Source organism: Nomascus leucogenys, chromosome 14 (genome assembly GCF_006542625.1).
Source record: "Nomascus leucogenys isolate Asia chromosome 14, Asia_NLE_v1, whole genome shotgun sequence".
NCBI classification, from domain to species: Eukaryota; Metazoa; Chordata; class Mammalia; order Primates; family Hylobatidae; genus Nomascus; species Nomascus leucogenys.
This window is the reverse complement of record NC_044394.1, coordinates 7,937,933-7,955,259: the sequence shown is the minus strand read 5'-3', so window position 1 is coordinate 7,955,259 and position 17,327 is coordinate 7,937,933. Positions and strand designations below refer to the sequence as shown.

The 17,327-nt window shown below is 40.0% G+C and overlaps 1 protein-coding gene across 1 annotated transcript in view; it reads left to right on the top strand.

Annotated features, from left to right (window-relative positions):
• The window catches only part of HSF5 (heat shock transcription factor 5), a 67,342-nt gene that overhangs the window by 29,636 nt on the left and 20,379 nt on the right, over positions 1-17,327 (top strand). Inside the window, exon 5 of the mRNA XM_012503329.2 lies at positions 1,079-1,256. Within this exon, the coding sequence (XP_012358783.1) occupies positions 1,079-1,256 (178 nt within the window). The remainder of the gene's footprint in view (positions 1-1,078; positions 1,257-17,327) is intronic.

Below are 17,327 nucleotides of genomic sequence, written 5' to 3'. Positions count from 1 at the left end.
TATTTTATAAACAGGGCAGATATAGATTTTATAGGGGCTGAAGCTTATGCAATTTTGAGGGCCTCTTTAAGAGAAAGAATACAAAATTAGTAAAATAAAGTATCCACATCCCACTGAAACCATCTAACAGGATCATGCCTATGGCCATTCCAACAGGAGAGGAAGTCTGATAGAACATATTCTACAGAGAAAAAAGATGGTTTTAACCAATCATGGTGAAACTATCTTACTTTTGGTCAGGTGTGGTGGCTCACGTCTGTAATCCCAGTGCTTTGGGAGGCCCAGGTGGGAAGATCCCCTGAGACCAGGAGTTACCAGCCTGGGCAACATAGCGAGACCCTGTCTCTACAAAAAAACTTTTTTTTTTTTTTTTGAGATGTAGTCTCACTCTGTTGCCCAGGCTGGTGTGCAGTGGTACAGTCTCGGCTCACTGCAACCTCCACCTCCTGGGTTCAAGCGATTCTCCTGCCTCAGCCTCCGGAATAGCTGGGATTACAGGCACCTGCTACCACGCCCGGCTAATTTTTTGTATTTTTAGTAGAGACGGGGGTTTCACCATGTTGGCCAGGCTGGTTGAGAACTCCTGACCTTGTGATCCACCTGCCTCGGCCTCCCAAAGTGCTGGGATTACAGCTGTGAGCCACCGCGCCTGGCCTACAAAAAAACTTTTAAAAAATTAGCTAGTACCTGTAGTCCTAGCTACTCAGGAGGATCACTTGAGCCCAGGAGCTCGAGGTTACAGTGAGCTATGATTGTACCACTGTACTCCCGCCTGGACAACAATGTGAGACCCTGCCTTAAAACAAACAAAAAAAAAAACTGTACTTTTCTAAGTTAAAAAAAAATCAACAAGCTTCATGGTAGATATTCCTCTGATCATAAGTAAATGTTTTAGCTCCATATACATTTTAATAGTTTGTGTAAGGAGAAAGGTATAGTATCATTTATAAGAATGAAAAGCCTTATAAGCTTGTTTGTTGGCTCATGTTCCTATAATAGAACTCCTCTGATAAAATATCTTAACTTTTAGCAGATATTTGGAGGAAATTTCAAATAATGAATGAGTTTAATATTTTAGGTGGATGCCAATATAAAATGCGAGACCAATTCACATGAGAATATCTTGCCTTCAGAAGAGATGGGATTCCTCATTTCAGAAATGGGGCCTGCTAGCAAGCCTAGTAAAGACACAGGTTTAGCCACTCCAGCCAGATACAGAGAGCACAGAAGCAACTCACAACAAGGAAAGTCCCCTGGTAAGGATTATTGTACTCTAGAATGCCAGAAGTAGAATCATGCTGTAGAATTAATATATGAATGACAGTTTTTCTGGGTCTCCATTTATTATTCATAATTGTATTATATCTGTCATATTGCTATTTTTACATAGCTGTAATTTTAACTCTATATTTGTTCTTCATTATCTTTGTAAAGTATGTAATAGTTATTTTCCTAATATTGCATATAATGATTTGGGCTTTGAAAAATATAGAACATATTAAGAATAAGCAAAGGAATTTAGATTATTTAACTTGGAGAAGGCAAGGATGAAGGATGATTTAATAACTATCCTCAGACGCCAGACTTCAAAATTGTAGTTGTACTTATTCTGTTATTAACAGACTCTAGGACAAGAGGGCATGCACTTATATTGTGACAGGAGAAAATCAGATGGAAATTTAGGATATTATCCTGAGCGCATTATAAAGATACTATAAAGTATGACCCTATACCAATGATTTGTTATTCTTGCGGTTTCTAAGAACCCAGAATAAGGGATTGTTTTAGGCACATATAGTTCTAATATGACAAAATCATATTTTTTGAAGAAATAGTAACATCTAATAAAACATGTGTCTCATATCATCCAAAAATCAAGTTACCAAAGACTGCAGTGGACAATTTTAATATTCTAGAATTGTGTGCATGTCAGGGGCATGCAGTGCAGGCAGAATTAACCAGGACAAACAATCATTTTAGCCTACAATAATTTGAAAAATGTTGAGAACTTCTGTGAGAATTTTTCCAAAAAGTAAATTAATAGTGATATGATCATGGTGTAGCTCAGACTCATAGGGTTCTTTCTGCAAAATGTCTTTTAGGCTAAAAACTATCCATCATTTATTCACTAAACTTAGCTTGCACACTTTTAGTTGATTATATTTTCCAATCCATAATTAAAGACTAAAGATTTCTCACAACTGAAGGCATTTAACACAATGGCATGAGCCTCGAAGGCAATTTAGATGAGAGAAGGGCAGGAACTAATATTTACCGTATCGATTTTTGTGCCATAGGACAAACCTGATGGAAGTGGCATTGTCATTTTAAACATCAGGAAATTTAGGCTTAGAGTAAGTAACTTGTTCAAAGTCACATAGAAATTTGTTTTCTTTTTTCATTTTTTGGAGACAGAGTCTTGCTCTGTTGCCCAGGCTAGAGTGCAGTGGCGCAATCTTGGCTCACCGCAGCCTCCACCTCATGGATTCGAGCAATTCTCGTGCCTCAGCCTCCCCAGTAGCTGGGACTACAGGTGCGTGGCACCACACCCGGCTAATTTTTGTATTTTTAGTAGAGATGGGGTTTCACCATGTTGGCCAGGCTTGTCTTGAACTCCTGGCCTCAAGTGATCCACCCACTTTGGCCTCTTAAAGTGCTGGGATTACAGGCGTGAGCCACCACACTTGGCCCTTTTTTCTTTTCTTTCCTTTTCTTTTTCTTTATTATTATTATTTTTTTTTCTGAGTCAGAGTCTTGCTCTGTTGCCCAGGCTGTAGCGCAATGGCGCGATCTCGGCTCACTGCAACTCCCACCTCCCAGGTTCAAGCGATTCTCCTGCCTCAGCCTCCTGAGTAGCTGGGATTACAGGCACACTCCACCACGACTGGCTAATTTTTGTATTTTTTAGTAGAGGCAAGGTTTCCGCCATGTTGGCCAGGCTGGTCTTGAACTCCTGACCTCAGGTGATCTGCCTGCCTTGGCCTCCCACAGTGCTGGGATTGCAGGCATGAGCCACTACACCCAGCTGCCTTTTTTCATTTTTTATAGAGATGGGGTCTCACTATGTTGCCCAGGCTGGTCTTGCACTCCTAGGCTCAAGCAGTCCTCCTGCCTTGACCTCTCAAAGTGCTGAGATTATAAGCATGAGCCACCATGCATGGCCAGTCACGTATAAACTAATATTGCTAATATCCTACCCTAAGTTGTCTGCCTGTAGAGCACATATCCTTTCCTTTTAATTTTTTATTGTGTTGAAGAACATGTAACATAAAATTTATCATTTTAACCATTTTTATTTTTAATTTATAATTTAAATATAATTGTACATATTTATGAGGTACAATGTGATTTTTTGACACATGTATACGTAGTGTAATGATCAAATTGAGATAATTACCATATCCATCACTCTAAACATTTATAATTTCTTTGTGGTGATAACACTAAACCTTTTCTTCTAGCTGTCTTGAAGTATACACTACATTGTTATTTGCTACAATTATGCTACTGTGTAATAGAATTCTTCCTATCTAACTACAACTTTTGACTAACTTCTCCCAATCTCCTCACTTTCCTACCTTCCCCACCCTCTGGTATTTACTATTCTACTCTCTTCTATGAAATTAACTTTTTTAGCTTCCATATATGGTAAGATCATGTAGTATTTGTCTTTCTGTGCCTGGCTTATTTCACTTAACATAATGTTCTCCAGGTTCACCTATGTTGCCAAAAATGACAAGATTTCATTCTGTTTTATAGCTGAATAGTATTCCATTGTATATGTATGTACGTACGTGTCTGTGTGTGTATATATATATATACACACACATATATACACACACACACACATATATATATATATATCACATTTTCTTTATTCATCTGTAGATGCGTATTTAGGTTGATCCATATCTTGGCTATTGTGAATAGTGCTGTGGTAAACACGGATGTGGAGATGTCTCTTCAACATACTGATTTCATCTTCTTTGGAGATATATCCAGTAGTGGGACTGCTAAATTATATAGTATATATATATATATTTTTTTAATTTTTTAAGAATCTTCATACTGTTTTTCTATAATGTTATGCTAACTTACATTCCTACAAATAGTATATAAGAGTTCCCTTTTCTCTGCATCTTTGCCACCATTTGTTATTTTTTGTCTTTTTTATAATAGCCATTTTAACTGGGGTGAGGTGATATTGTGGTTTTGATTTGCATTTCTCTGATGATTGGTGATATTGAGCATTCTTCCATATATCTGTTGGTCATTTATGTATCTTCTTTTGAGAAATGTCCATTCAGGTCTTTTGCTCATTTTTAAAATCAGACTGTTTTTTGGTTTTTTATTTGTTTTGCTTCTGAGTTGCTTAAATTCCTTATGTATTCTGCATATTAACCTTTTGTCAAATGTATAGTTTGCAAATACTTTCTCTCTTTATGTAGGTCGTCTCTTCATTGTATTATGTCTTTTGCTATGCAGAAAATTTTTCGTTTGATGTAATCCCATTTGTCTATTTTTGGTTTTGTTGCCTGTGCTTTTGAGGTCTTATCCAAAAAGTCCTCGCCCAGTCCATTTTCATGAAGCATTTTCCCTATGTTTTCTTCTAATAGTTTCATAGTTTTGAATCTTATATTTAAGTATTTAATCAATTTAGAGTTGATTTTTGTATATGGTGAGAAATTGGGGTTTAGTTTCCTTCTTCTGCATATGGACATCCAAATTTCCCAGCACTATTTATTGAGGAGACCGTCCTTTCTCTAATGTATGTACTTGGCAACTTTTGAAAATCAGTTAGCTATAAATGTATAAATTTATTTTTGGGTTCTCTATTCTGTTACAATTGATTTAAGTGTCTATTTTTATGCCTGTACCATGCTGTTTTGGTTACTATCGCTTTGGTAGTGTATTTTGAAATCAGGTAGGGTGATGCCTCCAGCTGTGTTCTTTTTGCTCAGGATTGCTTTGGCTATCTGGGGTCTTTTGTATTGCTATATGAATTTTAAGAATTTTTTTTCTATTTCTGTGAAGAATGTCGTTGATATTTTGATAGGGCTTGCATTAAATCTGTACATCACTTTGGGTAATATGGACATTTTAACAATAATCTAATCCATGCACATGCGATATCCTTCCATTTAGTTGTGTCTTCTTCAACATCTTTCATCAATGTTTTATAGTTTCCATTGTGAGGATAATTCACCTCCTTGGTTAAGTTTATTTCTAATTTTTTTGTAGCTACTATAAATGGAATTGGTTTCTTGATTTCTTTTTCAGATAGTTCACTATTGGCATATAGAGAAACACTACTGATATTTGTAAGTTGATTTTGTATCCTGCAACTTTACTAAATTCATTTATTCGTTCCAATTTTTTTGGTGGAATCTTAGGGTTTTCTATGTATATAATCATGCCATCCACAAACAAGGACAATTAGACTTTCTCCTTTCCAATTTGGATGTCATTTATTTCTTTCTCTTGCCTAATTGGTCTGACTAGAATTTCCAGTACTGTGTTGAATAAAAGTGGTGAAAGTGGGCATTCTTGGCTTGTTCCAGATCTTAGAGGAAAAGCTTTCAACTTTTCATCATTCAATGTAATGTTAGCTGTGGGTTTGTCATACAGGGCCTTTATTGTGTTGAGGTATGTTCTTTCTATGACCAGTTTGTGTTCATGAAGGGATGTTGAATTTTTTTTTTTTTTCAAGACGGAGTCTCACTCTGTCACCAGGCTGAAGTGCAGTGGTGCAATCTCGGCTCACTGCAACCTCTGCCTCCCAGGTTCAAGTGATTCCCCTGCCTCAGCCTCCCAAGTAGCTGGGACTACAGGTGCATGCCACCATGCCCGGCTAATTTTTTTTTCTTGTATTTTAGTAGAGACGCAGTTTCTCCATGTTGGCCAGGCTGGTCTCGAACTCCTGACCTCAGGTGATCTGCCCGCCTCGGCCTCCCAAAGTGCTGGGTTTACAGGCGTGATCCACCATGCCCGGCCAGGATGTTGAATTTTACTGAATGATTTTTTAGCATCTGTTGAAATGATCATGTAGTTTTCATCCTTGATTCTGTTAATGTAATGTATTACATTGATTGATTTGTATATGTTGAACCATCCTTGCATCCCTGGGATAAATCCCCCTTGGATCATGGTGAATGATCTTTTTAATTATTATTATTATTTTTTTTTTGAGATGGAGTTTTGCTCACTCTGTCGCCCAGGCTGGAGTGCAATGGCATGATCTAAGCTCATCACAACCTCTGCCTCCTAGGTTCAAGTGATTCTCCTGCCTCAGCCTCCTGAGTAGCTGGGATTACAGGCGCCTGCCACCATGCCCAGCTAATTTTTGTATTTTTAGTAGAGATAGGATTTCGCCATGTTGGTCAGGCTGGTCTCAAATTCCTGACCTCAAGTGATCTGCCTGCCTCAGCCTCCCAAAGTGTTGGGATTGCAGGTGTGAGCCACCGCACCGGCCTGGTTTGCTAATATTTTGTTGAGGATTTTTGCATGTATGTTCTTCAGGGATATTGACCTGTAGTTTTCTTTTTTTTGTTGTGTTTTTGTCTGGTTTTGGTATTAGGGTAATGCTGGCCTTATAGAATGAGTTTGAAAATATTTCTTCCTCTTCAATTTTTTGAAATAGTTTAAGTAGAACTGGTATTAGTTCTTTAAATGTTTGGTAGAGTTTAGCAGTGAAGCCATCAGGCCTTAGGCTTTTCTTTGCTGGGAGACTTTTTGTTTGTTTGTTTGTTTTGAGACAGGGTCTCTCTCTGTCACCCAGGCTGAAGTACAGTGGTGTGATTATGACTCACTGCAGCCTCAGCCTCCTGGGCTCAACTAATCCTCTGATGTCAGCCTCCTGAGTAGCTGGGACCACAGGCATGCACCACCATTCCCAGCTATTTTTTTTTTTATCTTCCCCAATTTAAATCTTTTAATTTAAAAGTAAACTTCACTGTTGAACATGCAAACTTGGGGAGGGCAGAAAGATCACACACACAAGGCTGCCATTTCACACCTGGAGGGTTGCATGGAGGCCAGGCAGAGGCGCTCCTCACATTGCAGATGGTGCGGCCGCTGGGCAGAGGCGTGCCTCACTTCCCAGATGGTGCGGTGATGCCTAGCTAATTTTTAAATTTTCTGTAGAAATGAAGTCTTGCTATGTTGCCCAGGCTGGTCTCAAACTCCTGGCCTCAAGTGATCCTCCTGCCTCAGCATCGCAAACTGTTGTGATTACAGGCATGAGCCACCATGCCAGGCCGCCTGGGAGACTTTTTATTACTGCTTTGATATTATTGCTCATTATTGGTCTTTTCAGGTTTTCTATTTCTTTATGATACAACCTTGATAAATTTTATGTGTTCAGGAATTTATCCATTTCTTCTAGGTTTTCCAATTTGTTGATGTGTAGTTGTTCATCGTAGTCTCTTATCCTTTGTACTTCTCTGGTGTTAGTTGTGATGACTCCTTTTTCAACTCTGATTTAGAGGTTTTTTTATTTTTTTTCTTTCTTTCTTTCTTTTTTGTTTTTTTGTCTTTGTTTCTCGAGGCAGGGTCTTACTGTGTTGCCCAAGCTGTAGTGCAGTGGCACGATAATAGCTCACTGCAACCTTGAACTCCTGGGCTTAAGTGATCCTCCTGCTTCAGCCTTCCTGAGTAGCTAGGACTACTTGTGTGTGACACCATGCTTGGCTAATGTTTAAAATTTCTTTTGTAGAGACAGGGTCTTGCTAGGTTGCCCAGGCTAGTCTTGAACTCCTGTCCTCAAGGAATCCTCCTGCTTCAGTCTCCCAAAGTGTAGGATTGCAAGCATGAGTCACACCTGGCCTTCCTTTTTTTTTTTTTTTTTTTTTAAAGTCTAACTAAAGTCTTGTTTAGTTTGCTTACCTTTTCAAAAAAACAGCTCTTTGTTTTGGTGATCTTTTATATTGTTTTTTAAACTCTATTTTATTTATTTCTGCTGTGATCTTTACAATTTCTTTCCTTCTACTTATTTTGGGTTTAGATTGTTTTTGTCTTTCTAGTTCCTTGAGATGTAGTATGATATTGTTTATTTTAAGTCTCTATACTTTTTTGATGTAGGCATTTATTGCCATAAACTTCCCTTGTAGGACTGCATTTGCTATATCACATAGGTTTTTGGTAGTTGCATTTCCACTTTCATTTGTCTCAAGGAATTTTTAAATTTTCTTTTTAATTTCTTCATAGATCCATTTGTTGTTCATGAGCATATTGTTTAATTTCCACGTATTCGAACAGTTTCCAAAGTTCCTCCTGTATTGATTTCTAGTTTTATTGCATGTGGTCAGAAAAGATATTTGACATAATTTCAGTTTTAAAAAAATTGTTAAGACTTCTTTTATGGCCTAACATATGGTCTATTCTGGAGATTGTTCCATATGTTGTTGAGAAGAACATGTATTCTGTAGCAGTTGGGTGCAATCTTCTGTAAATGTTTGTTAGGTCCATTAGGTCTAGAGCACAGTTAACTCTGATGTTTCTTTGTTGATTTCTGTCTGGATGATTTGTCCATTGCTGAAAGCTGGGTGTTTAAGTCCCCTTCTATTATTATTTTGCAGTTTATCTCTCCCTTTAGGTTTGTTAATATTTGCATTATATACTTAGGTGCTCCAGTGTTGGGTGTGTATATATCTACAACTTTTATATCCTCCTGCTGTATTAACCCCATTATCATCATCATCATTATTCTTTTTGAGACAGAGTTTCACTCTGTTGCTCAGGCTAGATTGTGGTGGCACAATCCCAGCTCACTGCAACCTCTGCCTCCCAGGTTCAAGCGATACTCCTGCCTCAGCCTCCCAAGTAGCTGGGATTACAGGTGCCCGCCACCATGCCCAGCTAATTTTTGTATTTTTAGTAGAGACAGGATTTCACCATGTTGGCCAGGCTGGTCTCAAACTCCTGACCTCAAGTGATCCTCCAACCTCGGCCTCCCAGAGTGCTGGGATTACAGGCGTGAGCTACTGTGCCTGGCCTCCTTTATCATTATTTTTTATTGTTTTTTACTTAAAGTCTTTTTTTTTTTTTTTTTTTTGAGATGGAGTTTTGCTCTTGTTGCCCAGGCTGGAGTGCAGTGGCGCGATCTTGGCTCACTGCAATCTCTGCCTACCAGGTTCAAGTGATTCTCCTGCCTCAGCCTCCCAAGTAGCTGGGATTACAGGCATGCACCACCACGCCCAGCTAATTTTATATTTTTAGTAGAGACAGGGTTTCTCCATGTTGATCAGGCTGGTCTCGAACTCCTGACCTCAGGTGAACCACCTGCCTCAGCCTCCCAAAGTGCTGGGATTACAGGTGTGAGCCATTGCACCTGGCCTTAAAGTCCATTTTATCTGATGTAAGTATAGCTACTGCTCTTCTTGTTTGGATGATGGAAAAGATGGAACATTCTTCTCCATCCCTTCACTTTCATTCTATGCATATCTTTTTTTTTTTTTTTTTTTTTTTTTTTTTTTTTTTTTTTTGAGACAAAGTCTTACTCTCTCACCCAGGCTGGAGTGCAATGGTGTGATCTCGGCTCACTGCAAACTCCGCCTCCCGGGTTCAAACGATTCTCATGCCTCAGCCTCCCAAGTAGCTGGGATTACAGGTGCACGCCACCAAGCCCAGCTAATTTTTTTGTATTCTTTGGTAGAAACGGAATTTCACCATGTTGGCCAGGCCAGTCTCGAACTCCTGACCTCAAGTGATCTGCCTGCCTTGGCCTCCCACAGTGCTAGGATTACAGGTGTAAGCTACCGTGTCCAGCCTATGCATATCTTTTTAAAATAAAAAAAAATTTTTTTTTTTTTTTTTGAGATGGAGCCTCACTCTGTCACCTAGGCTGGAGTGCAGTGGTATGATCTCAGCTTACTGCAACCTCTGCCTCCTAGGTTCCAGCGATTCTCGTGCCTCAGCTTCCTGAGTAGCTGGGATTACAGGTGCCTGCCACCACACTCAGCCAATTTTTGCAGGTTTTGTAGAGACAGGGTTTCACCATGTTGGCCAGGCTTGTCTTGGACTCCTGACCTCCGGTGATCCGCCCGCCTCAGTCTCCAGAAGTGTTGGGATTACAGGCATGAGCCACTGTGCCTGGCACATTGTGTGCATATCTTTATAGGTGAAGTGAGTTTCCTATAGGTAGCATATAGTTGGGTCTTGTAAAAAAATCCATTCAGCCACTCTATGTCTTTTAATTGGAGAATTTAGTCCATTTATATTCAAGGTTATGATTTATAGGTAAGACTTATTACTGCCATTTTGTTAGTTCTGGTTGTTTTGTAACTCGTTTCTTCCTTTCTTACTGCTTTCCTTTGTGGGTAAGTGATTTTCTTTGGTAGTTTATTTTAATTCCTTGCTTTTTATTTTTAGTGTATCAGTTATGGGTTTTGTCTATGGTTACCACAAGGCCTATAAGAAACATCTTATAGTTATAATTTATTTTAAACTGATGACAACTTGACTTTGATTGCAAAGAAAAGAAAAGAAACAAACAAACAAAAAACCCTTAAACTCTATACTAACACCATCCCCCTTCACACTTTGACTTCTGGATGTCTCAATTTACATCTTTTTATATTGCCTATCTTTTAACAAACTGTTATAGTTATTAATCTTTCTTCTTTTTGCATTTATTATTTTTAATATTTTTGTCTTAGGCTTTACACTAAAGATATCAGTGGTTTATATATCACAATTACAGTATTAAGGTATTCTGAATGTCTCTGTATGCTTACTTTTATCAACGATTTTTATACTTTCAGATGTTTTCTTGTTGCATATTTAACATTTCTAGTAAAACAGATCTGGTGGTGATGAATTCTCTCAGCTTTTGTTTGGGAAAATCTTTATCTCTCCTTCATGTTTGAAAGATAGCTTTTCTAGGTACAGTATTCTTGGTTGGCAATTTTTTTTTCCTTCAACACTTAGAATACATCATCCCACTCTCTCTTGCCTGTAAGGTTTCTGCTGAGAAGTCTGCTGCCAGATGTACTGGAGCTCCTTTATGTGTTATTTGCTTCTTTTCTGTTGCTGCTTTTAGGATTCTTTCTTTGGTCTTGACCTTTAAGAGTTTGATTATTGCATGCTTTGAGGTAGTCTCATTTGGGATCTGCTTGGTGATCTCTGACCTTCTTGTACCTGAATATTTTTATCTTTCTCTAGGTTTAGAAAGTGTTCTGTTACTGTTTATTTCAATAAGTTTTCTACCCCTTTTTCTTTATTCCCTCTTTAAGGCCATTGAGTCTTATATTTGCTCTTTCTAATTCTGTCCCATAGATCTTATAGGCATTCTTTGTTCCCTTTAGTTCTTTTTTTCTCCTCTGACTGTGTATTTCCTTTTTTCTTTTCTTTTCTTTCTTTCTTTCTTTCTTTCTTTCTTTCTTTCTTTCTTTCTTCCTTTTTTTTCTTTTCTTTTTTTGAGACGGGTTCTCACTCTGTTACCCAGGCTGGAGTGCAGCGGCATGATCTCAATTCACTGCAACTTCCACCTCCCAGGTTCAAGTGATTCTCATGTCTTAGCCTCCTAAGTAGCTGGGATCATGCCTGGCTAATTTTTTGTATTTTTAGTAGAGATGTGGTTTCTCCATGTTGGCCAGATTGGCCTCAAACTCCTGGGCTCATGTAATCTGCCTGCCTCGGCCTTCCAAGTGCTGGGATTACAGGCATGAGCCACTGCGCCCAGATGAATGTTCTTGATATTAGTGGACATTTGTCGATATCTGGGCATTAGAGAGTTAGTATTCCAGTCTTTGCAGTCTGGCCCTGTTTGTACCTGTCCTCCTTCAGAGGGCCTTCCAGAAATTCAAAGAGGACTGCCTGTTGAGTTCCCTAAGGCTGTGGTCACTGTAACCACTCAGCAGTAGAGGGCACCCTAAGCCCACGTACGCTGCAGCTCTTGTAGACTCCTAGTCTCCAGTCTTGATGAACTTGAGGAAGATCAGGGAGAGTTCCCTGGGTTCTCAAGTAAAGTCCCCCTACACTCTTCCCTCTCTTTCCCGCAAGTTGAAGGAGTTCCTCTCCATGCCACACTTCCTGGAGTTGGGGGAGGGGTGACATGGGTATTCCCATGGCTGTGGCAGCTGGTGCCATGCTGGGTCACACCCTAAGCCCACAGCATCACAGAGCAGCACAGTACCAGGTCTTGCCTAAGACCCTCCGTCACTACTGTCAGACTGCCACTGATACTTATTCAGGCCTGAGATCACTTTAGTCAGACAGTGGTGAAGCTGGCTGGGACTTGGGTCCGTCCTGCTGGGGTGGCAGATTGCTTTCTGGCCCAGGGTAGGTATAGAAGCACCGTCCAGGAGCACTAGAGTGGAATCAGGGGCTTTGGTGTTCTGCCAGGTGCTGTGTTTTAATGTGGTGGGGCTGGTACTAGGTTCCTAGACAGAGTCCCCTGCACTCTTTCATCTCTTTTTTTTTTTTTTTTGAGATGGAGTCTTGCTCTGTCGCCCAGGCTAGAGTACAGTGGCACAGTCTTGGCTCACTGAAACCTCTGTCTCCCAGGTTCAAGCGATTCTCCTGCCTCAGCCTCCCAAGTAGCTGGGACTACAGGCGTGTGCCACCACACCTGGCTAATTTTTGCATTTTTAGTAGAGACAGAGTTTCACCATCTTGGTCAGGCTAGTCTTGAACTCCTGACCTCATGATCCGCCCTCCTTGGCCTCCCAAAGTGCTGGGATTACAGGCATGAGCCACTGTGCCCGGTCTTCTCTCTCTTTTACACAGGAGTCTCTTACCACACTTCACTGTGTAGAGTTGGGACAGGGATGACGTGGCACTCAGATAGCTACTGCAACTGGTATTGTGTTGGGTCGCACCCCAAGTCTACAGCCTCGCACAGCAGTACAGTGTTAGGGCTCACCCAAGAACCACTGTTGCTCTGGCCTGCCTGCCACTGAAATTTATTCAGGATCTGAGCCCACTTTAGTCAGCCCATAGTGGATCAGGCCAAGACTCAGTTTCTTCCCACTGTGGCAATGGATTATCTTCTGGCCCAGGGCAGATCTGAATGCCCCTTCCATGGACATTGGCATGGAATCAAGGGCCACAGGATTCTGCCTGTTGCTGTATTTTGCTGCGATGGGGCCAGTACTAAGTTCAAATGCAAAATCTCCCCCATACTTCCCTTTGCCTCTCTTAAGTGTACAGATTTCCTCTCTATGCTGCATTGCATGGGGTTGGGGGTAGGGTGCTCTAGGCAGTGTGAGACTGTCCTTCCTACCCTCTTCAATGTGTCTTTTCTTGTTATGCTAAATCCAGGCACTGTGATCCACCACCTGATTTCTTCAGCTCTTGTGAAGGTGTTTTCTTGAATGGATAGTTGATGTTCCTGTTGGGGGAGAATTACTAGAGGATTCAAAACTGCCATCTTGCTCTGCCCCATTTTAACCTTTTTTTTTTTTTTTGAGATGGAGTTTCACTCTTGTCGCCCAGGCTGGAGCGCAGTGGTGCGATCTTGGCTCACTGCAACCTCTGCCTCCTGGGTTCAAGCAATTCTTCTGCCTCAGCCTCCAAGTAGCTGGTATTACAGGTGCCTGCCACCATGTCTGGCTAATTTTTTTGTATTTTTAGTAGAGACAGGGTTTTGCCATGTTGGGCAGGCTGGTATAGAACTCCTGACCTCAGGTGATCTGCCCACCTTGGCCTCCCGAAGTGCTGGGATTACAGGTGTGAGCTACTGCTCCCAGCCCCATTTTAACCATTTTTAAGTGCACAGTTCAGTAGTATATTCACATTGTTTGAAACAAATCTCTAGAACATTTTTATGTTGCAAATCTGAAACTCTATATCCATTAAACACAACTTTCCTTTTCCCCCTTCCCCTGGCCCCTAGTAACCACCATTCTACTTTCTGTTTCTATGCATTTAACTATTCCAGGTACCTCATATAAGTGGAATCATGCAGCATTTGTATTTTTGTGACTATATTATGTTCTCAAGGTTCATTCATGTTGTAGCATGTGACAGGATTTCCTTTCTAAGGCTGAATAATATTCCCTTGTACATACATATGACATTTTGTTTATTCATTTCTTAATAGACATTTAGGTTGCTTCCATCCCTTGACTATTGTGAATAGTGCCACTATGAACTTGGGGGTGGAAATATCTGTTTTGTTTTTCTTTTTAAGAGATGAGGCCTCACAATGTTGCTCAGGCTAGACTCAAACTCCTGGACTCAAATAATCCTCCTTTCTCAGTCTCCCAAGTACTGGGACTACAGGCGTGTGCCACTATGCCTGGCTCCAGCTATCTCTTTGAGACCCTGATTTCATTTGCATATATCTAGTAATGGATTGCCGGACCATATGGTTAATCCAATTTTTAATTTTTTTCAGGAAACTCCGTACTGTTTTTCTTTTTCTTTTTTTTTTTTTTTTTTGAGACGGAGTCTCGCTGTGTCGCCCAGGCTGGAGTGCAGTGGCGCAATCTCGGCTCACTGCAAGCTCCACCTCCCGGGTTCACGCCATTCTCCTGCCTCAGCCTCTCCAAGTAGCTGGGACTACAGGCGCCCGCCACCACGCCCGGCTAATTTTTTGTATTTTTAGTAGAGACGGGGTTTCACCGTGGTCTTGATCTCCTGACCTCGTGATCCGCCCGCCTCGGCCTCCCAAAGTGCTGGGATTACAAGCGTGAGCCACCACGCCCAGCCCAACTCCGTACTGTTTTTCATAGCTGCTATACCATTTTATAATCCCACCAACATTGCAAAAAGAGTTTTAATTTCTCCACATCCCCATCAACACTTATTATTTCCTGGATTTTTTTAAGGAAGGCTTCTATAAGTAGCCATCTCAATGAGCATGAACTGATAGCTACTTCATTGTAGGTTTGATTTTTTTTTACATTTCTCTGATAATTAGTGATGTTTAGTATCATTTGTATACTCATTGGCCGTTTGTATATCATCTTTGGAAAATGTATATTCAAGTCTTTTGCCCATTTTTCAATTGGTTTGTTTGATTTTTTGGTGTTGTTCAGTTGTAGGAGTTTTTAAAATATATTCTGAATATTAACCCCTTAGCAAATATGATTTACAAATATTTTCTCCCATTCTGTGAGTTGCCTTTTATGCTGTTTTGTCCTTTGATGAGCAGACACTTTTAAGTTTGATGTAGTCCCATCTGTCTATTTTGCTTTTTTTTTCCCTTGTGCTTTGTGTGTCATATCCAGGAAAGCATTGCCAAGTCCAGTGTCATGAAGTTATCTCTCTGTGTTTTCTTCTAGGATTGTTGTAGTCTTAAGTCTTACATTTAGGTCTTTAATCCTAAAGACCTAAGTTAGTTAGTTTGAGTTAGTTTGCATATATGGTATAAGAGTTTAACTTCATTCTTTTGCATGTGGATATCCAGTTTTCTCAATACCATTTGTTAAATAGAGAGATTGTCCTTTCCCCAATGAGTGGGCTTGGCACCCTTGTTGAAGGTCATTTAATAATATATGTGATATTTATTCTATTGAATATTCATTGATATATTTGGCTGAATTTATGCCAGTAGTGCACTGTTTTGATTACTGTAGCTTTGTAATATGTTTTGAAATCAAGAAGTGTGAATCCCCTAACTTTGTTCTTTTTCAAAATTGTTTTGGCTATTTGGAATCCCTTGAGATTCTATACAAATTTTAGGATGAATTTTTCTATTTCTGTAAAAAAAATTCACTGAGATTTTGGAAGGCATTGTATTGAACTGTAGATTGCTTTGGGTGGTATAGACATCTTAACAATATTTCCAGTCCATGAACATGGAATGTGTTCTACTTATTAGTGTCATCTTTAGTTTCTTTCACCACTGTTTTGTAATTTTCAGTGTAAAAATCTTTTGCCTCATTCGTTAGATTAATTCCTATTTTATTCTCTTTGATGCTATTGTAAATGAAATCTTTACTTTTAAGTTTTAATCTCACAAACAGTGCACAAATACATTCTCCTTGTAAGAATTGCTAAGGCCAGAATTCCCTTTGACTTCTACCTCCCCATACTGTTCCCTTTATGTCTTCCCCAGACATAACCACATATTTTTTCTACATCATCTTAGTAATGGCACAGTCACTCGAATAAGCAGATAACCTTTTCAGATAATACTCTGGAGGGAAAAGTTTCTCTTATGTAAGTTTGGGTATATTTGTTAAAAATTATTCTCATTACTTTATGGTTACACGTACTAGACTACTGAACTAATATAACAAGAAAAACTAAAAAGAAAGTTAAAGGATAGATACCTCTGATTATGATTTAAGAACAGTGTATTCAAGGGTTCAGAGACAAGATGATTTCTTGAGTGTATACAAAGGAAGAGATGCTTGAGACTGAGGGATGGGTTTGGTTGGTAGGGGATGGGTTGAGGCAGAGGGCTTGAGAGCAGGCAAGTTGATTAATGGGTCATATATAGAGTAATTAACACATCCGCATATCCTTGCCTCCTTCTGAAGAGCGTTGGTAGCTAGAAATTGGATGTTTCTCCTTTAAAAAAAAAAATGAAAGACAGGTGTGGGACTTAGAAATCTCTGTTTCAGCAGTCGGCAAGTTGGGGAACTAAGAATGAAAGGACTGGCCAGGCGTGGTGGCTCACACCTGTAATCCCAGAACTTTGGGAGGCCGACGCGGGTGGATCACAAGGTCAGGAGTTCGACCAGCCTGGCCAATATGGTGAAACCCCATCTCTACTAAAAAATACAAAAATTACACTTTGGGAGGCCAAGGTGGGCTGATCCCGAGGTCAGGAGATCGAGACCATCCTGGCTAACATGGTGAAACCCTGTCTCTACTAAAAATACAAAAATTTAGCCGGGCGTGGTGGCGGGCGCCTGTAGTCCCAGCTACTCGGGAGGCTGAGGCAGGAGAATGGCTTGAATCCGGGAAGCGGAGCTTGCAGTGAGCCGAGATCACTGCCACTGCACTCTAGCCTGGGGAATAGAGCGAAACTCTGTCTCAAAAAAAAAAAAAAAAATACAAAAATTAGCTGAGTGTGTTGGTGCATGCCTGTAGTCCCAGCTACTCAGGAGGTTGAGGCAGGAGAATCACTTGAATCTGGGAGGTGGAGGTTGCAGTGAGCAGAGATTGCACCACTGCACTCCAGCCTGGGCGACAGAGACTCCATCTCAAAAAAAAAAAAAAAAAAAAAAGAATGAAAGGACTAACTTAAGTCTAGCCCATCTCTTCCACTTATGAGACAAACTCTACTTGGTTTGTCTCAGATATGCAAGGCTTATTTTTCAAATGTTAATGTTATTCACCATATTAACAATATAAACGAGAAAAACTGTGACCATTTAATAGATGCAGGGAAAGCATTGGACAAAATTTTGCACTATTTTATAGTAAAAACT